The sequence below is a fragment of the Sus scrofa genome, chromosome 6 (genome assembly GCF_000003025.6).
Source record: "Sus scrofa isolate TJ Tabasco breed Duroc chromosome 6, Sscrofa11.1, whole genome shotgun sequence".
NCBI lineage: Eukaryota > Metazoa > Chordata > Mammalia > Artiodactyla > Suidae > Sus > Sus scrofa.
Genome location: NC_010448.4, coordinates 99575650 through 99597587, shown reverse-complemented (window position 1 = coordinate 99597587; position 21938 = coordinate 99575650). Strand labels below are relative to the sequence as shown.

The 21938-nt window shown below is 43.6% G+C and overlaps 1 protein-coding gene across 13 annotated transcripts in view; it reads left to right on the top strand.

The window, feature by feature from the left end:
• Window positions 1-21938, top strand: part of PTPRM (protein tyrosine phosphatase, receptor type M) — a 742666-nt gene that overhangs the window by 495379 nt on the left and 225349 nt on the right. For all 13 annotated transcript variants that reach the window (XM_021097712.1, XM_021097707.1, XM_021097710.1 and 10 more), the window contains one exon: window positions 17722-17854. In XM_021097712.1, the coding sequence (XP_020953371.1) occupies window positions 17722-17854 (133 nt within the window). The remainder of the gene's footprint in view (window positions 1-17721; window positions 17855-21938) is intronic.

Here is a 21938-nt window from a genome sequence, read left to right as displayed (position 1 = left end):
AGGGTGAGAAGTAGCTTGACTGAGAATGATGGATAGGAAAGAGCCATCGTGGCGAGGATGTGTGGGGAGCAGTCAGGGTGTATGGGCAGAAGAAGACCTTGTTTCATCAAGGACTTTGGTCTCAGGAGCTGGGAAGCACTGAGGTGTTTTCAAGAGGGGCAGACAGATGCCTGTCTGTGCTAGACACTCCAGTGGCACTAGGAACAGTGGAAGAGAGACGAAAGAGGGTGGCAGGCTGCAATCAAACTCTAAGAAATGGAAGATTGTCTGCCAGCTTGGAGAAAAGGAGCAACGTGAGTGGATATGAACAGAAGAGCTAAATGCCAGGAAGTTAACACAAAGTCCCTGCCCTGGGTTATTGACTCCCTGCAGTCAGCGTAGACGAGCCCATGATAGGAAACTTAAAGGACAAATTCAAACACATCACAGGAACACCATGATTGCCTCTGAGATGGGATGGTTTCATTCAACTCTTGCCCAAGATGGCAGCTTCATTCATTTGGAGCACCATTTCCTGGGGTACGTGTGTGAATCAAGACTGGTAAGGACATAAGGGATAGTAAAACTCAGCAATATTATTTGAATATAAGGGCACTGAGACGAAATCTCACCACCTTTAGCTGCAGGCACTTATATTTTGCCCTTTCAAGAGGTGAATCATTAGGCTCATAAAAGGTTGGGTTGGAGATAGACACTCTTCTCTACTCCAAAATATGTGTGGAAGTATTTTTATCTACTACTGCAGGGGCCATATTTTATATGTCTTTTAATCTCCCCAACCTGCTGTGCAGAGCTGGGCATTTGAAAGGCCTTTAGACACCAATATCATTGTCTGATAGAATGAATTCATTTGTAAAAGATAAAATTGTCTTAAAGGTGTGAACTCATTTCCACACCTCTTTTATAGGATGTATATGTATGACTGGGTCACTTTGCTGTGTAGCAGAAATTGGCGGAACATTGTAAATTCAGTATACTTTTAATTTAAAAAAAAATTTTTTTAAAGTAACATCCCCGCCACAGGGGAGCGCCTGGCTGTGACTGTGGGAAGTACACCTGGTCCAGGTGTTACATGGACTTCCGATGGCCTGCCTCCCATTAAGCACTTGAAAAAAGGCATACAGTTCAATTCTGATAGAAATAAGGCACAACGTCTCAGTCCCTGAGCCCTGAGCTGTAAGGCTGTGCTCTGCATTGCTCCGAGGGCATCCACTATCCATACCGTAGGAGTGAGGTCCCCTTGTTCGTCCTTCCCATCAAAGAGCTTCTCATCTCCTTGGAGACCTGGATGTGTGATTAGCTCTGTGCAAAGAGATGAGCATTCAAGGAAGTGTAACATGTGCTCTTTACTTATATTTACCATCTTGGTTGAGACCAACAGAAGCAGTTCAACATGTATCAACTTCAACAAGTGTACCAGTATCTTGAAGTCTCTGTGATGTGATAAATGCATAATGAAATGAGGTAATGTGTGTTCAGTTGTACTCTAAAAGGTACTATCTGCATGACTCCAGAGTCATACTCAGTCTCAGGATCTTCAGCTGGACCTTTTGAGATAATTTGGGGTGAAAAAATTAAGCAAAGAAAAATACCTCCTTTAGGCTTCCTTATAAATAAAAAATGCTTCATTGAAACTGATAATCAATATATTGGAAATAGTGGCTGAATAGGAACAACCATTTTCCACCTTGTTAGGTGTTCTGGTCCTTTTTCAAATGCAGTATCATTTCATTATTGAGGATTAACTATCAAGAAGCCCCATCCTGGGCATTTCTTAGAAATCAGTGAACAACGTATCAGCACTATACATATGGCCCATGGAGGCCAGTATGGATAGTGAATGTGAAGAGAATTTAGTTGGCATTTCATTCCTCTTATATGGGTTGCTTAAGGATTCCAAAACTTCCTTTTCAGCCAGAAGAATGTAAAGTGAAGGGAAATTTTTATTCTTTCTGCAACACCAGCTGAATGCATTTTAATGGGCTGTAGTGTCACTGGTGATTTATTGCCCTTTTTTGTTCTTTTATGTGTTATATTTGTCATTTTGCTGTGGCAGTTTCATCTATAAAATGGTATAGTTACAAGAAAATGGTGAGAGGATACAGGACTGCCATGGGAGATTCTGTTCCTTTTTCCTTGTCATTTTGGGAAGGATATACTGACTCAAATGTCAAGCATTTGGTTTCAGAAATAATATATTTTAAAAGATATATATTGCACTGAAATGGTATTGTTTTCCATTTTACAACATAAACTTTAGAATTTCTATGTAAAAGATTTTCAATATAAGAGAGCAATTTAATTTTTCAGTGTTCTTTTGCCTTTTCTCATTCCATAAGCAGTGTGATAAAGGAAAATAAAACACTGTGTTAAACTGGCTTTTATTTGCTTAAGGCATAGGGCTTCCTGGTTTGAAATTTTATCTTTTAGGAAATCTATCTTTTAATTTTGTTATTAATCTAGTAAATTGTGCATATCCAAAAGGAATGCTGAAAGTAAATTTTTGAGCTTAAAATAAACCAAGATTTTGGGAAAAGATGCAAAATATTGAGAAAAAGACAATGCCTGCAGTTTAAAAAAGTAGAGATTTTGCATGGAAGATTTTATGTTAAAGAGTTAAATTCTGGAGTTCCCTTCGTGGTTCAGCAGTTAACGATCTCGGCTAGGATCCGTGAGGATGTGGCTTCCATCCCTGGCCTCGCTCAGTGGGTTAAGGATCCAGCGATGCCATGAGCTGTGGTGTAGGTCACAGACGTGGCTCAGATCCCATGTTGCTGTGGCTCTGGTGTAGGCTGGCATCTACAGCTCCAATTCAACCTCTAGCCTAGGAATTTCCTTATGCTGCAAGTGTGGCCCTAAAAAGCAGAAAGAAAAAAAAAAGTTAAATTTTTTTCTATAAGGAATATATTATATTGGTTTTATAGTAAAATTAAGTTAGTTCATACTTGATAGTAAACATGGAAAAGGCCTGGGTATTTTCAAAAATATTTATCAAAACTGAGTGATAATACCTGTTTTACTAGGGCTTTCTTTTTATCCCAATAGCTAGCATGAGACTAGACATATCGTAGCTATTCATTGACCACTGTTTATAGGTATCAGTTGTGATTCTTTGATTTTCATCCCTTTACATACTTTACAGAAATGTTACTAGAGTTTAGAACATAAAGCACCAAAGTAATCCCAACTTGCTTAATGTCTAAGAAGCAGCGAATTCCACTGAGAATTTGTAGGCAAAGGGCCATATCTTATCACGATGCTTTTTGGTTGACTTTGGGCCAACCAGAGTCAACCAATCTCATTGTAAATAAGTATCTTCAGAATATGGTAAAATGCTTAGTATTTGTGAGAACTGTATTTGAGTATTTATGGGTATGATCCAATATATTAAATATGAATGGAAAAGAATTAAGAATTTTCTCCATTACCTTAACATAGCAGGATGCTGAGGCAGCAGACTTCAAGGACAGATCTAGAATAAACAAAACTCTCTTTTGGAGAAAACAAAAATCTACTTGACCTTGTAAAAGAATCCAGGGAAAGCCTAGGACCAGGACAGAGGTTGAAAAAGCACAGTCCCTTCAGCACAAGTGCCTCATCTTATTTACCCTTTTGATGATACCAGCATCAAAACTCGTTCATCAATGGCTCCAGAGGGCTGACAGGGAGGCCCAAAGTCTTTAAAAAGATTGACTTCTAAAATTTTAGCATGTTAAAAGCTGCCCCCCCCCCACACCCCCGCCAAGGCACACACACGCACATGCCTGATGCCTGACTACTTTCAGAATTGTCATTGTTTTAATGGAGAGGATCTTGGGTTTAGCTTTCAATGTCTGCTTTGTTCTCAAGCCATAGCTTTTCTTTTTTTTTTTTCCCCCTTAGGGCTGCACCTACAGCATATGGCAAATCCCAGGCTAGGGGTTGAATCAGAGCTGCAGCTTCCAGCCTACACCACAGCCACAGCCATGCCAGATCTGAGCCACATCTGCAACCTACACCTCAGCTTGCAGCAATGCTGGATCCTTAATCCACTGAGCAAGACCAGGGATCAAACCTGCATCCTCATGGATACTAGTCGGGTTTGTAACCTGCTGAGCCACAAGAGAAACTCCAAGCTGTGTCTTTTCTAGCTTAGGGATCATAACTTCTTAATCAAATAACCTGTCTTTCTCTCTGAAAGGTTGCCCAAGGGGAAGGGGGAGGTGGCGCTCTCCTTCGTGGAACCCTCGTGTAGCCCTTGTGTGGCCTCGTCCCCATGTCGCATGCTTGTCAGACTGGAATCTGGGGCTTCCAGAAGGGAGTATTACTTTTGTGGTGATAAACCAGTTAAAACATTATTTGTGTTAAAAATCAATGTATCATGGAGTGAAAGGTGATACATACATGTTGTATTCAAAAAAAAAACTGAATAGACTTTAGTGAAATTTGAAGCCAGTGGGAGGCCACTCAGGATGAACCTCAGGTTCAGTCGCGGGCTTGTCCTTTCTGACCTGCCCCTACGGGGAAAAATGATGGAAAAGTGTAAGAGCCGGGACCTCCCTTTGACCAGCTCAGAGGGAACAGGGAGGGCCCTTGAGTTCAGACTCTGGATCATCTTCGGAACCACATGGCACACCTCCTAAGGCAATTTTCAAACATATCTGAGCCTAAGAGTCTCTGCACTGGATTTAACGGGGCAGATCACAGAGGAACCCTGGATCCCAGGGCACTCAACTCAGAAAGCATTTGCTTTAGATAAAAGGTAGCAAATTCAAGTCCAGCTTCTGGGGCACATCCCTTAAACTCCAATCCATGTCTGTGAAGCAGGGAGCATACTATTTCTTACCCTCCCAGTGGCCGTGGGAGAACTCACAGTAATGTCTGTAAAGGGCCTCTCACAAACCTGGCTCAGGGTCAAGGTGGTTGCTGGTAATTTCTTTTGTGGCTTTGTTGTTGTTGCTCCAAGAGAGGGTTGTTTTGTGGCTCTTCAGGCTTTCAAGAGAACAAGGTCATTCATCCAGGCCACTGCCTCTCCTGCGTTTGAATGCTGCCGCCCTTCAGAGAGGCTCAATATTAAACTTCCAGGCAAACTTTCCAGCCTTCTCGATGCTCTAGGGTGTTATTTACATGACCACCACGTGGTTTCTGTGGTCTCCAGGAGCAGTGGGGTGTGAGAGGAGTGTGATTATTTTATTATATGTCAAGACCTGTGATGAGACCCCCATGGGCAATATTTCCCAGTTACCTAGGATGCAAAAGCATCAGCAGGACCCAGGTGCTTCTCTTGCTACTGGCAACCATGGCAAGAATGCTACTGCTGAAAAAAGCTCTGGCATTTTCAAAGACAACTGCTGTATTTGAAGCAGTAATAGCCCAAAGCAGTGTATAACCTAGTCTGCCCTTCCCTGTAGCCCAGCGCACGGAATAAAACGCCAGGCTCCCTTTTGTTGTCCTGGCCATTTGGGCTTCCTCCCTTCCTCCCTGTCCTTGGTTTAAATGTGGACGCCTCTCTTTGTGACTGTCCCTCAGGAACATCAGTTCTCAAGGGAGCACGAGAGGATGTTTCTTTAATAGAACTCTATTAAGAGGGATGATGGATTATCTCATTGAGTAACTTTTTCAGACACTGGGTATGAAGTTGGAAAAATATAGAATGGTGTGCAAGGGAAGAAGCATGATAAGTTTTCTTCAACATGTTGTTTTCATTTAGAAGAGCGAGTAACTATCTCTGAGAAACAATCTATGAAAATCAGCCTGGCACCTGCCTTGGCGTTAATAAATGGCGTCCACGCCGCACATCCATCAGGATCTCTGATGAGTTTTCCCATTTCCTCCAGTAAATATCCAAGCAATACATCACTTTAACCATGTAATTGATGTTCAGTGTAATATGTATAATGTACTTATTGGTATTGCTAATGATGCAATTATTAATTAGGGTTTATTATTAATTATAATAGTTACTCAAGTTAGACTTCTTGGTCAAATCACATAGTGCGTACCAGTTTTTTCTGAGGTTTTTGCCCAGGTACTGTCCTTGTAGGTTTAATTTTGTTCCTTTTTACTCAAGATTATATGTAACTTCACAGTAAACATGATAAGAGACATGTGTGAGAGTACCAACATGTTGCATATGTCTTTGATTAATTTCTTTAGATATGGGCGTATATTTATATATAAATGTGCAGACACAGATATGCCCCCCCCCCACATCAGAGTGAGTTCCCTGTGTCTTTTAGCAAGTTTAAAAACTTAATAAAGGGAATTTTCAGATTTCTACCTTATTTCTCCTATGAGTAACAAGGAAGTTGGAAAACGCTTCTAAAACAGGGTTCTAGGAATGATAGAACCACTTTTATTGAATAAACTATTGCTTTTGGAATGGGTGAGCAATGAGATTCTGCTGTGTAGCACTGAGAACTATGTCTAGTTACTTATGACGGAGCATGATAATGGGAGAAAAAAGAATGTATGCATGTATGTGTAACTGGGTCACCATGCTGTACAGTGAGGAAAAAAAAATTGTGTTGGGGAAATAACAATAAACAAAAAGTAGCCACAATAATTTTAATCATATTAGCATTACCTTAGAAGTGCTCCCTTTTTTCCTAAAAAGTCCCAGACCATTGTAATTACTCTCCAGCAGAAATTTTGACTAGTTTTAGGACTTCTAAAACAAATGCGACATATGATCATGAAAAATGGTCTATCACTACTTAATCATTACAAGTATTGAGTTCATAACACTTTACTCTTGACAGATACTCATTTCATGTCTTTCTGATGTGTACCCTGTTAACTTTCTCGTCATTGATGGATATATATTTCACTACTTTGGTGCTGAAAATATCACATTTTGCCACTAGTATTTATTTCCTTGTTCTTTCTTTCTAATAATCTCATTTTATCATTGATGGAAGTTTGGTCAGTAAATTTACTGGCAAAGACTTGTCTGTCATCCACACACTGAGAGCAATGCTTCTGTGCCCTGATGGTCTCCGGCATGGTCCCTGGAGCCAGGCCTCAGAGATGGTCCTTCTTCCTCAGCCTGCTGCCTTGGTGACCACGGAAGGTCCCCCAAAGGCCGCCACAGACCCCATTGTTCTTAAGGACCCCTCACTAGATGCTGCAGACCCGTGGAGGAGAGACCACACAACAGGACATATCCTTATTCTTAGACTCTACTTTTCCTTCCTGTTCCTTTCTTTTTATACCCATCACCCTGTGTCTGAGAACTCGAAGGCAAAAGGAGAAAGAATAGGAAAGAGTACGAATGAGGAAGACCAAAAAATTAAAGTGAGAGTGATTGTGAGAGACATTTGATTCAGCACACACTTGACACATGACAAGATACCAGGCTGGGCATGCCAAAGGCCAAAAAGCAAAGCAGCTCTGTCCCGAGGAACTTGTGTTAGGAGGTGATACAAAAGACTTAGCAGCAAACTGAACTCAAGGTTGAAAACAATCAGGAAGGGTGGAAGAAGGTGATTCAGCCGTTCAGTAGGTGGGAGATTACTTTCAACAAAGCCACAGAACCAGTGTGGGGCTAGGTGGCCTTTGAAGGACAGACAGGATTTGAACCTAGGAAATGTGAGTGGGGGGGGTGGGGATGGTCCATAGAGCAGGAGCTGAGGAGCAGAGGCCCTGAGAATTGGGAAATGTCAGATGGGGGTGTAGGGGGAGGGGGAGGCTGAGTATCTCTGGTTGCAACACAGGTGGGTGCAGGGAGGTGGAAAGAGGAGAGGATAAAATTAGGAAAGGGGTTGGGGGCCTCATGGGAGCCCTGGCTGCTGTGTGCAGGAAGCCTTAGGAAGCCCTTGGCGTTTTTCTGATGTTTTGTACATGAAAGAGCGCCCTGATTAGGGCCGTTCTTTAGGAAGATGAGCATGGCTGGAGCGTGTGAGAGACTGAGTGGCATGGCTCCTTGGGAACCAAGTGCAAAAGTCCAGAGAAATCAGCCAGATCCATGGCAGTGGGAATGGAAGAGAGAGGAGGAAAGGATAGCATTGGGGGGATTTTTCAGAGATTAGGCAGGGAGGTAAACAGACTACTGTCTGGTGATCTTCTTCAACCCAAGGACAGAGTGAGTAAACCTCCCATGTCATATACCTCCTCGCTCTGTGCTGAGGTCGGAATGTCCTTGCTGTACAACCAAATCCCCTTGCTTGCTCTGGATTCTGTCGAGCATGTGCTCCATTCTGGGCACGAAGGCTCCTGAGAGGGAGAAAGAGGCAACTTTTCTCTGCAAAACATGGACTCCTGGTCTTGTTTAAGCCCATGCATTCACTCACATTCCATCAGTACACACAGACCGCACGTGATCCCCATTCTCTCTATAGATGCCCCTCTGTGTTGGAAGACACTCACTCAGGAAAGACTTACCAAGTGACCACCACGCTAAAGACACTGGGTCAATGCCTGCAAGTCAGCAGTGGGTGAGAGATAGTCCTTCTCTTGGAAAGCACCAGGCAGGCCAGAGCCACAGCGCCTGCTGGCCTCTCCCAGGCGAGATAAATGCCCTTTTTGCCCTTTTTCATAGCCCTTCCCTCACACCCGATCATTTCTGTTTCTTTCCTTTAATTCCCTCTTGGCCATGACCAGCACCATGAACTGAAATGATCACATGCTCGCCCCTTCTCCCGTACAGTTCAGTCATGTGGACAGGCCTTTGTCTCCTGCACTTAGGCCTGGAAGGTCTTTTCTTATTATTTTATTGAAATATAGTTCATGTACAATGTTGTGTTAATTGCTGCTGGGCTCAGTGGATTAAGAACCTGACTCGTATCCATGAGGATGTGGGTTTGTTCCCTGGCCTTGCTCAGTGGGTTAAGGATCCAGCATTGCTGCAAGCTGCGGAATAGGTCACAGATGTGGCTCAGATCTAGCATTGCTATGGCTGTAGCATAGGCCTCAGCTGCAGCTCTGATGCAATCCCTAGCCTGGGAGCTTCCATATGCCCAAGGTGTGGCCATAAAAAGAAAAAGAAATTTCTTCTGTACAGCTAAGTGACTCACTTATACATGCATATCTTTCATAGTCTTTTCCGTCATGGTTTATCACAGGAAATTGCATAGACTTCCCTGTGCTATATGGTAAAACCTTATTGTTTATCCATCCTATATAAACTCGTTTCCATCTGCTAAGGCCAAACTCCCAGTCCTTCCCTCCTCCAGGCCTGGAAAGTCCTTAATCCTCATCTATTTATCGTATTTTTTTAGAGAATTTTAATTTCCTTTTTGCATGGCTCTGCACTTCAGCGTGTTTTCATTCTTTTGTGAGGCTCACCACTTTACAATGGCTCAAGATGATTTACGATTGAGTCTTGTCTTCCAAAATGTCAGTGTGTGGAAGTTCTGTGTTTCTGGGGAAAGCCGTGATGCAGTGAAACAAGAGTGGGCTTCGGGGAATTCCCTTGTGGTGCAGCAGGCTCAGGATCTGGCACTGTCACTGCAGTGGCTCAGAGTCTCTGCCGTGGTGCATGTTTGATCCCTGGCCCAGGAGCTTCCACATGCTGTGGGTGTGGCAAAAAAAAAAGAATAGGCTTCAGGGTTGCACCTGGATCCAGAGCGTAGGCCCCGGTCCCCAGCCCACACTCACCTCCCTTCTCACTGATTTGAGACAAGGTCCTTATATCCCGACTGCTTCTGCTGCCTCAGTTGCCTTATGGCATGAATTAATTACACCTCACGATGTGATATTAAATAAAAGTTATGTAAGATACCTTGCACATGAAGTAGGACTTCAGGAAGATCAGCCTTCTTCCTTCCTAATTTAGTAGCACCCGGGCAATGGGTCAGCATCCTTTCAATTCCCCTACAATTAAGACTACTTTCCGGAGTCCCCATTGTGGCACAATGGAAACGCATCCGACTAGGACTAGGAACCATGAGGTTGCGGGTTCAATCCCTGGCCTTGCTCAGTGGGTTAAGGATCTGGTGTTGCCATGAGCTGTGGTGTAGGTCACAGACGCAGCTCGGATCCAGCGTGGCTGTGGCTATGGCACAGGCTGGCAACTGTAGCACTGATTCGACCAGCCTAGTCTGGGAACCTCCATATGCTGCGGGTGCAGTACTAAAAAAAAAAAAAAAAAAAAAAAAGAAAAGAAAAAGACTACTTTCCATCTTTACTAACTGTGCTAATAAAACTAGGGTTTGATTTCACCAGGTTTGCCTCTTAATTGTGTCCAAGGATTTTTTTTAACTAGCCCAGTGAAGGACATGGGCTAACTGATAAAGTGAGATATCCATACATCAAGAGGTATTTTAAAAACAACAACCCACTTCAGTATTTTTCCCACGTTGCCCTAGTCTGTAAAACCTCCCTCGCAGATATTTAGGACCAGTGGTCCTCTGATGGATTTTTCCTCACGTGGGGTAGGGAACATGCAGATTCCTGGGTCCCACCGCAGACCTTCCATGATGCCCCCTGCATGTTTTCAAAGCTCCCTAAATAATTCTTAAGTTTTCTGTAAGTAGAGAACCTCTGTTCTAAAATATATTGAACAGGATGACACAATTATGTAAGCTTTCTTTGTTAAATAATGCCATTGTTTAAAGGACAAATTCTGTGTTTAGTAAAGGAGAGCCAGGGGATGATGCTTCTGAGGTCCCCTTTTGTGGGTGTGGCTCATCCACCCGTGAAAGACACATCACACTTGTGCATGCTTTGCCCAACTCAGTGCATCATTAGAACTTCAGAATACAGATTCTCTTAGGAAGCACAGAGAATTTATAAGGCACACTTAACCTTTTGATAAGAGAGTGAATGACCAGTTTCAAGCAGCAGAAAAAACTGCAAGGGTCCTTTACAGACAGTCCCTGCTTTCTGTAGGAGGCTGTGGGGATTTGTTCTCCCACAAACATGCTCTTTTAAGAGCTAAACTTAAGTACAACCCAAGACACACAAAGTCAGGAAAAAAAATTCAGGGACAGTTGATTTTTATCTTTTTTTCTTTTTCTTTTTCTTTTTTTTTTTTTTTTTTTTTTTTGCTATTTAGGGCTACACCCATGGCATATGGAAGTTCCCAGGCTAGGGGTTGAATCAGAGCTACAGCCACTGGCCTTACCACAGCAACTAGGAATCCGATACGCATCTGCAACCCACTGATCAAGGCCAGGGATTGAACCCTCATCCTCATGAATACTAGTTGGGTTCATTCCTCCTGAGTCATGGTGGGAACTCCTGGTTTTTATCTTAACACTTTCAGAGTCAAGGTTCAAACGCACTGTTGGAGAGCCCCACTCTTAACTGATACAGCCTCAGACTCAACCACTCGCATCTCCCTTATTGATTATCACTTTATAGGAGAGGTGAACAAGTTGATACCTTATTACTGACAAGCTATTCACCCATTTGACTACTTGACCATGACTTGAGAAATGCAAGTGGAAAAAATAAAGGCATTTCATCAGGACAATAATGGCACTAATAACTCTGGAACTTTTAGTGTCCAGAGTAAGTGATCAGGGTTGATAGATCATCTTAGCCACAGTGTGTTGGCCCCATCAATAAATGAAAGCAGTGACTGTCATGAATTAGAACAAAAGTAAAAAAGTAGATGAATTTTTTAGAGATGGTATATATCAAACAATCCCGTATCTCAGTTTTATATGAAAAATTATGTTTCTGATCATTACTTGTATGTTGCACACGCTCTGCATGCCCTACAGTGGAAATTAGATACAAAGGAAGAGTTATAAATTCAAAAGCATAATCAGGTTACAAATAATACACAAAGTGTGAATGTAGATTATTCTAGGGGTAGTGATTGACTTTGCATCCCCAGAAAGAAAAGCAATAATGTGTAATTTAAATGAAAAATCTTGGAGCTGTTTCCTGATTATATGTAACGTTAAGGTACAGCTGGAAAAACCAAACACAGGCTGCAAGGAATGCTAATTTTCTGAGCAACAAGACGTGAACAAACCGTCAGGCAATAGTCTTTAAGGCCAGGCTGTTGCTATTTTTAAGAAAAAGAAAAGCCCTCTGCAAAAGGTGAAAAAAATGAAAATTAATTGAAATAGATTCTCTATTCCATAAAGTCATAAAGATGCTAGTACAAAGCAGCTGAGGTTTTCTCGGTGGACATTTGTGTGTATCTTTGGGGACCAGTGCTCTTTGAAACATACTCGGAGAAACAATATTCGTACATGTTTCCATTTTATTTTCTCCTTGTATTTTTTTGTCATGAGTTTTCTCAGCCGCTTCAGTTTCCATTTTCAGCAGTTCCCATGGTTGCTCTCTGTGGCTTTTTATCTCTCTTCCCCCCCACCCAAATACCAGGGGTGGAACTTTGGTATTAGTTTCCGCATGTTGTGTGAATGAAGCATTTTGTTACCTGAATTCAACTCAGACTCTGAAAGCAAATCTTGTGTGTGCCCCCAACAGGACACCTGCCATGTATTTCCATGAGTGGCACCAGCATCCACTAGTGCCTGGCACTCGGAGACCTGAGGGTGTGTGTGTGGTCAGCGGGGTGCCTTCTGAGAGTCCCTTTTGTCCCTTCAGTTCTGATCAGCCCCTTGGACCAGACCTTGGTGGGCCCCACTCTGATCTCCCAGATAAGCCCGAAGCCCACCCAACCCTCACATCTTTCCATCACCATCTGCCTCAACGAGATTGTTGGGATTCATCTTATGAGGCCCTTTTCCTCAAGAAGCCCTGGTGTCCTGCTTCCCCTGGACCTTCATCCCTCACCCCCTCTCTGGATCTCTTCCTGCCCCTCAAGGTCATTGGTCCAGCAGTCATCTCCTTTCTTCCCCCCATCATCAGCTTTTTTCTCTCTGGGGGCACATAAGCATTCCCATTCAAAATGCCGCCGTAATTTCTCCCATCTTAACCGTAAGAGCTCCCCTTGGTCCCCTGGATCCTCCATGGTGATGCTCACTGTCTGTCTGTATCACTGACGTCCTCCTGTGTGCTGATTTCCCTCCTCCCTCCATCCGCTGCTCCTTTTCATCTAATATCACCAGTCCCTCCATGTGACACACCCTCTCTGTTCCCCTCCCAAGCGCCCTTCTGCAGCCTTGGGGCTTTAAATATCACCTTTTTGCTGGCAACCCCCAAATGTCTGCCCCAAGTCGAGGTCTTGCCCCATCTTTCCAGTCCCTCATGCCAGACACGTGGGTGTTGTAACAGGGCACGCTGCATCCAGTTCATGGGCAAATGCTGATGGTTGGACTGTCAGGATATATTTCAGGTGTGACCTTGTCTTGCCACCTGCACTGCTACCATCTTCTTCCAGACCATCCTAATCGCTTGTGTGGATTATTGCAGAAGCTTCCTGACTGATGTACTGATTTTCACTGCTGACCCCTGACAGTCTCTCCAAAGCACTGCTGCCAGTGAGTTCCTGTTAAAGCCTAAGCTGGGTCATGTCACTCCACCACTCCTAATCCCCCATGGCTCCCACCTCGAGCAGAGAAAAAACAAAGTCCTTGCAGCATCTGTTGATGTGCCCTCAACTCTGACACTGTGTCCCCACGTAGCCGCTCCAGTCACACCTCCGTATTTCAGGCTCATCTTGCAGCTCGAAACTCATTCTTCCCACTGCTCCTCCCTGGGTGTCAGTGTAACTCACCCCCTCCATCTGTCAGGCCTCTGCTCACGTGTTGTTTCTCAATAACTCTGCTCTGATCCCCGCCTCTGAGCTCAGCGGCAGCCGCCCTGCCATCCCCACCCTGTTCCGGGTCTTTCTCTTTGGCACTAACACCGATTGGCATCCTGCGTGGTACCCTTCGTCTCTGTGTCAATGTCCCACCAGGAGGTAACTTCCAGGCTTTGGGTCACCACGTGCTTACTGCCGAGTGCATCACTGGATACTCCATCAGTGCTGAGTAAATGAGGAGTGTGGCCGAATCCCCCACATGCAAGGACAGCCATCACCAGTCACCATGCAGAGGGTCTGCACAGTCATGCCCCGGCCCCTCCCTCTAGAAAGCCCTCCTGTTTTCTCAGGAGCTACAGTCCTGGAGCTGTGGGCTCAGCTGCCCCAGGCAGCGGGGACACCTCCATATCCTGCCAGGCTGGCACCCGGGGATCTTCTGGGGAAATTTATGCAGCCAGGTCAGCAGACCCTGGAGCCAGTTGGAGGATGTGTGGTTCTCAGCCTGGGGAGCTGCTGTTATTGAATTTAACATCCAGCACTGGCCAGGATGGGCTGTTTTCTGCCAAGTTGAAAACCAAACATGGCATTGAAAAATCGTTCCCTTGCTTTTGAGATTTTTCACATTAGACGTTATATCTGAAACCTCAAATGATGCAGGTTCCCTGGAATACCACCTTTTTTAAAAAAAAATGTTTTCTTGGTTATTAAAATAAAACAAAACGCCCAGAGCTGTCACGCGGAAACAGCAGCGTGGGCATCTGTGAATATGGTGCTCACCCTCCAGCCCCTGAAATATTTAGCCTGTTCATCATTTTAATGAATATGTTCAAGCCTAGATAAAGTCACTGTTAAATACATATGTTTGAACTTATTCTCTTTAAAATGAGCTAAATTTGCAGTAAACTCAAAGCAGAGGGCACAATAGAAGAGAAAAAAATGCCTTTCTATAAAGAATTAGAATTTATACCCCCCAAAAGAATTAAAATTTATACCATTAGAAACCTGGCAAGAAAATAACAAGACAGAGGGGAAAATATTATAAAAACAACTCTTTTGCCAAGCAGTTTGTAAATTACGCTGTTACATTTACAGCTTTGGGTAAGGAAAACATTTTTTAAAAAACTATCCGTTGCAACCACATTCTGTCACAAAATATTCTCTGAGGCTGACTGACAGCCCACAGCCACAGGTTACCAAAGAAACAGAAGCGAAGAGAAGAATACAGAGAGGTGTCCGTGTCAGACGGAGTAGGGGGGCAGAGCACGTGGGGAAAGGCAGGGACGGGAACATTTGGAGCCAGAGTGACTCTGCAGTGAACAACCCACCTCCACAAGGCGATCCAGGCTTGGGACTTATTTCAGCTCCAGTTGTGTCTGGGTGGAGGCTTCCCCAGAGTCATCCTTAGCTCAGACACCTGAATCAGCCCCTTCAGCCAGGCAGCACCGCCATGACCTGGTGGCCGTGCCATTTCAGGCAACAGGAGGGTCCCTTCTAGATGTGCAGGGCTGCCCTCCTGGCCTTTTTGAGCTGCTCTCCCATTTTGCATGATTGCCACCATGATCCCCTTGCAACTATGTCCTGCAGAAACAGAACATTTCATTTTCCTGACCTGCAATGTGAAATGAGGTAAAAGTCAGTGCAAAAGAATGATCATACTGAGCTTACACCGGCCGCATTGCAATGTGTTCCCCTGCTTCCTGCAGGGAATGAAGGGCTACAGGGCTGATCTGTCTCAAAGATGTGTAGGGTCACTCCCCAGTTCTCCCAGAGCTTAGGGAAAGGGCTAAAGCAAAGCATAACTAGCTATGGAGTTCCTGTTGTAGCTCAGTGGGTTTAGAACGTAGTGTCTGTGAGGATGCAGGTTCAAACCCTGGCCTTGCCCGGTGGGTCAAGGATCCGCAATTGCTATAAGCTGGGGTGTAGGTTGCAGACACAGTTCAGATCCCACGTTGCTGTGCCTGTGGCATAGGCTTCCATATGCCACAGGTGCAGTCCTAAAAAAGAAAAGAAAAAAAAAAAAAAAAAAACTAGTCGTTCATTTAACAGAGTCAAATGTGAGACCATTTACAGCACAAGCTCTTCTCTCATGGAGTATTTACAATGTATGAGTTGAAGCTGTGTAATTTTATATATTTAAATTTTTAAGCTAAATCAAGTTTTTCTAGATAATTTCTTTCCCAGGCGCTGTATTTGCTGGCATAATTTAGTTACAGAAAACTTAAAGAATCGCTTACTTAGAAAATATATTTGGAGAACTTGCCATCTCTACCTAGTAAGATAAACAGAATGGTTCCCGGTGGGCCAGCATTTGGGAGAATAAAACCAATCTGAATTTATTTCTTTATGTTTTTTAAATTAGATTTAAAAAATTGAAAATGAAAACCTTGAGACATTTTTTTCAATTTTGTGTATTTGAAATGTTATTTTATATAGATTGTTTTTTTAACCTTTTATTCCTCTTTTATACGTTTTTATCCTGAAGTTTTTCTTAGTAGTTTATTTAAAGCCTCAGTGTCCTCCAAAATGCGGCACTTGGTTGCATGGTCCACTAGCATGTAGCCGTAACCCTTCAGAGGTAATTACAGTAAAAAGCAGGAAATGTTAATATTTTCAAGATTTATCTGAATGACTGTTTGAGGGATAGTCTTTCAAATATAAGAGCAGGCTATCCCCCTGAAGTGGCCAGAAATTTAAAAATGGCCTAGAAATTTAAAAATGAATACCCATAAGGGTTTGCATTTAGTTAAGTTGTGATGTTCACTGCTCTCGCTGCGACTGTCACTTGGATGGGAAAGTGGGACCTTGGATGACGCACCTTCCATCTCCCGCCTCATGTTTCTCCCCTGCCCTCCACCCACGTGGCCTGTCTCGTGGCCGTGGCTGTGTTCAGGATGCAGAGTTCATATCGAATCTTAATATGAATAACTTTTGAAAGAAACGTTGATGTGCTCCCAATGGAAACGGGGAAAGTTATAGCTCATCACTGTCTGCTTCTCTGGGCTCATTGCCCTTAGACTAAGCCCGGCCTGATGTGCACAGGACCCAGTGAAGGTTATGTTTTTCAAGAATCAGGTGACACTTGAATGGCAAGCTCAGTGGAAGGGCAGAAAGGGCTGGTACCAATAGTTGGTGGTAACTACATTTTTATCCAAAAAAAAAAAAAAAGAAGTTTGAACAGAAAGTTCCTACTTCCCAAATGACCTGTGTTCCCAGTTGGGGGGGTGGGGGGTTGTTGATGGCGCAGGTGCCAAGCACTGTCATGTTCTGATTAAAGAGGGAGAAGCCCTTACGAAAACCCATTCTGATTAGTGGCTTGAGCGTTACATTCCTCATCGTTTTCATCCTGAACTCATTTAGCAGAAGAAATGGATATTTCATCGTAGACTTGACATTCCATCACATTATGCCGTAAACAGGACAAGACAGGGTTTGGGAAATGGGGAAGCTGGAAGCTAAGACAGTGGCCACTGGAAGGCCCTGGTTATCTCACTTAAACAGATATGAAATGTGGGTGCCAGCGGTGTGATCATCAGCCACTTCCTACTTTGTGAATAAATTGCTTAGAAGGAGCCTTTTGCCTACCAGATGTGACCTAGATTTGGATTTTTTCAAAGGCGGGGGAAAAATCTCTATTGTGTTAAAAAACAATTGCTGGTAAAACGCATGGTAAATGAGCTTATCTCCCTTCTCCAGGTGTTTGGGCTAATATGTTATGGAATTACTGCTTCATTTATGAAAAATAATTGGGAGAAATGTTCCAGCAAATCAAATTTGGATAAAGGCCTCCTATGTCTATTGTGCGGTTAGCAAGTTTTTAAAAGGCAGAAAGAGCGGGGAGCCGATAGAGATAATAAAAATATGAAAACACTGTGTTTGAGAAGAGTCTCTTATAAAAGGGTCAGGCGTGGGTGTGCTCTCCAGCTTGTGTTGTGGTTTTCGTAAAATATGGAAGAACAATGTGAGCAATTACATTCCTTTCAGCGCCTGTGAAAGCTGTTGAAAAAAAATCAAAGCTCGTCTGTCTGCTGGCTCTGATAAGTCTTATGACTCTGTTAAATGCAGCAAACTTCTTAAAAGGTAACGTCTGTATTCTCTCTCACCCACCGTGTCTCCTCTCTCATGTCTCTCGCCTCCAGGAGCTGCCACTCCAAAGCCAGTCCCAGAGCCCGAGAAACAGACGGACCACACAGTGAAGATCGCGGGAGTCATTGCGGGCATCTTGCTGTTCGTGATTATATTTCTCGGGGTCGTGTTGGTCATGAAGAAAAGGTGAGCGCCTGGCTGTTGCCACAGGTGTGCTTCTCTCCCATGGTTTGCAAGCAGGTGTCCAGCATGGGGAAATATCCAGTTACTCAATTGGCTTTGATGTCCAAGACACGTCTGTGGCTCTCATTGTTCCTATGTTGCGTCGTGTAACGTTCAAGGCTCTGTGACAACACTAAGGGTACATGGCTGTGATTGGGTGTAAATATTCAGAGCTTCTCGTGCCAGGTTAACCTCAGAATCATGGGTCTTCCCGCAGGCTGATCCACAAAGCTCAGCAGAACCAGTAAAATTGTTTGTTCACCAGGAAATGTTTAGTATCTATACACACTCAACCTTGAGGACTCCAGAAAGCAGACTTTTCCTTCTCATGACAGTAAAGATAACGATGATGACAGAATGGATTGGGCCTATGGTACGTGCCGACACCAGGTTAGGGGGTTAAACAGCACAACATCCCCTGGGAAAGAGACTCAGAAAGCAGCCTGACAGAGATACAGGACATGGACCCATAAGGCCAAGAATTAGGGCACGTTGCCTACTGTATGGTTGCCCTGTCCAGCCAGGGGTGGGCGGGGGAGAAGAACAGATATGGCCATAAGAGGCAGTCCTTGCCTCCTAAACTTCAAAGTTGACAGTGTCTTTTGTCTTGTGGAAATGAGTGCAAACTTACTTAGTAATACAGTGTTTAATTTATATGAAATTATCAACATAAAAATATAGATGATAAGAAACAATAAGATAAAATTTCCCTTTTATGTAGTTTTAAAATAATTATAAATAGGAGATCCCGTCGTGGCTCAGTGGTTAACGAATCTGACTAGGAACCATGAGGTTGCGGGTTCGATCCCTGGCCTTACTCAGTGGGTTAAGGATCTGGCGTTGCGTGAGCTGTGGTGTAAGTTGCAGATGCGGCTCAGATCCTGCGTGGCTATGGCTGTGGTGTAGGCCGGTGGCTACAGCTCCGATTCGACCCCTAGCCTGGGAACCTCCATATGCCGCTGGAACAGCCCAAGAAAATAGCAAAAAGACAAAAAAAATAATAATAATAATTATTATTATAAATAAGTTCATTTGTGTTCTTTTCTAAAAAAGGATACAAATGAACTTATTTACAAGACAGAAATAGACTCACGGAGGTAGAAAACAAGGGGGGAAGGGGGGTGGATAAATTAGGAGTTTGGGATTAACAAATACATACTATTACATATAAAATAGATAAGCAACAAAGACCTATTTATAACACAGGGAACTATATTCAATATCCTGTAATAAAACCATAATGAGAAAATATGAAAAACAATATATATATTTGTATTAACTGAATCACTTTGCTATACAGCTGAAACTAACACAACACTGTAAATCAACTGTGCTTCCGTTTGTTTGTTTTTTTAATTCTTTAAAGCAGTTGTGGAGTGTGAGTGAGATCATGGGCGGTCGGAGGTGAGGATGGAGGGGCTGATGAAGAAGGAAGGTCTTGAAAGTCTTGTCTGGTCATCCGGTGCGGCTAGATCTGGTCTTAAAACTCACTGGGGCCCTTTAAGTGGGTCGTACCGTGATGCACTTTTTCTGTTAGAAAGATCCCTCTGATGTTAGGGTTGAGCATAACAAAGAGAGAAAAAGGCTCACGGGAAGAAGACCAGCACCTCTAGAAATCCTAGGAGGTGCATCTTAATAGCCATTTGGAGGCAGAATCTGAGGGAGATGGAGCAGTAGAGAAGGAACCTACTCGCTGCCATGGGCAGTTAGTGCAGGCATCACCATTCCCCACAAGTGGGACATACCGGAGGCAGAGGGTGGGGGATGGGAGGTTCAGCTTTGCCCCTCTTAAGTCCACTTTTCCAGTAACATGGAGTGGCACTGTCCGCTGGGCAGTCGGAGATGCTGCGTGGGCCAGGAAGAGTACTTTCCACAGTCAAAGCCAGCTGCGTATGCTCGGCTAAGGCCAGGGGCTTGGACAAGGTCATTCCAAGCTACTGTAGAGTCAGAAGAAGGAAGTCAAGGATGACAGTAAAACCTGGGGTCACAGCGGTATTTAAGGGTGAGTTACTATCCAGACACATACACATGCAGATACATCTTTTGTTGCTTTTCCCTCCGTGTTATGTTTACTGGTCTGGTTAGGCTCCAGGAAAAACTGTTGTTCTGTCCCAGCTGCACACCTCCCTTCATGGTCCCCACTACTTTAACCCTTCCTCCTGCTGTCACCCATCCTTTCTTTCTCTTTGCTCACAAATTGTTGCATTTCTCCCCATTTTTTAAAATCTTTTTTTTTTTTTCGTGTGTTGAGAACTTTTAAGATCTGTTCTCTTAGTAACTTTCAAATACATAGCACAATAGTGTTATGTACATATAGCATCATTAATGGAGGGGTTTTTTTTTTCTTTTTTTTTTTCTTTTTTTTTTTTTTTTTGGTGTTTTTGCCTTTTCTAGGGCCGATCCCACGGCATATGGAGGTTTCCAGGCTAGGGGTCTAATCGCATATGGAGGTTTCCAGGCTAGGGGTCTAATCGGAGCTGCAGCCACTGGCCTACACCAGAGCCACAGCAACGCGGGATCCGAGCCGTGTCTGTGACCTACACCACAGCTCACGGCAATGCCAAATCCTTAACCCACTAAGCAAGGCCAAGGATCGAACCTGCAGCTTCATGGTTCCTAGTCGGATTCGTTAACCACTGCGCCATGACGGGAACTCCTTTAATGGAGTGTTTTTAACTCTGGTCACTGCCCTGTACCTTCCATCCCTTCTCTTACTCCTCCATTACCTCTCATACACCTTCTCCTGAATGTTCGTTACCCCCACCCCACCTCGATGTGTCTGTAGAAAGATTCTTGGAGACCAGTGGTTTGTACTTTTTTAAAAAAATATGATCCAGTATAAATTCTAAGCAGCCCTAGGCCCTTGCATGCCTGGATGGTCAAACAAAACATTTCAGAGAGTTGATTTCAAGTTGTGGGAATGTGCTGGATTTTTGTGTCCTCTTGTGAGGTCTCTGTGAGGAATAGCCTGAAACGACCAATCCAGTTGCCCTTGTGACCTTAGCTAAATGTTAATTCATCCTCCACGGGTCTATTTCTGCTGGATTAATTCATTATTCTACCTTGGACTCTCAGGCGGTCATGGAGGTTATGTTATAAATTATGCATTTGAAGAAATTGCCTATGGTAACATACGGCCTTGATACAACTTTAGACTAAATACCAATAACTCATATCAAATTTAGATGATTATTTACTATATAATCTTAAAAGGGTTGTTTCCACAGCATGTGCCACTTTTGTATTTGCTTCTTCTGAAATATAGAACATGCTCCTATAAGGCAAATTTGCTAGTATACTCTACCTATAAGTACAAAACTTGTAAGATTTTGACCTGAACAGTCATGTGATACAAACTGTCATATTTAATAGAAGTTCCAAAAAATTATAATCGTTCAGAGTTTTCCCCCCAAATTTGAGTCTGAACTTTAAAAGCTATATTTTTAAACAGAATGGTTAAAACATGATCGTTACCATGAATAAGTGGCTGGAGAGTTATTGATCTGTAACAAGCCACAGTGTTTGCTTTGAAGAACACTGAATTTAGATTTGGAATTCCTACATCCGTATTTTAACTAACTTGGTGATTCTGAACTTCTCTGGGCCTTCATTCCAGCATCTGTAGTTGAACGAATTGCACTGGAGATTTTCTATTATGTGGCAGCCGAGGGCGATGCTGTTAGACAGTTGCCATCCTGTAAGTGCTGTGGGGGCTCCTTCCTGTATCGTATGCTGTGAATGTGCCTGTAGCTCCTCCAAGCCTCCTTTGTTTGGTGGATTCAGGTCTGAAGGTGTGATTGGTGAGGGGTCACACAGGAGACCCTCAGTTACAAGGGGAGCAATGCGGAAATGAGATGAGGGAGGGAGAACGTGGGCAGCAAAGACCTGGGTTTCAGTGTGACATGAGGCAAGTTGCTGGCTTGAGCCTGTGCTAATCAAACTGGGAGGTCCACTCCTGCAGAGGGCGTGGAAGGAGCTGGTTAGCCTCTTATACCCTCGGTGATGCCAAGTGACCAGTGCCAGCACGTGCCCTTGGCCATAAAGACAT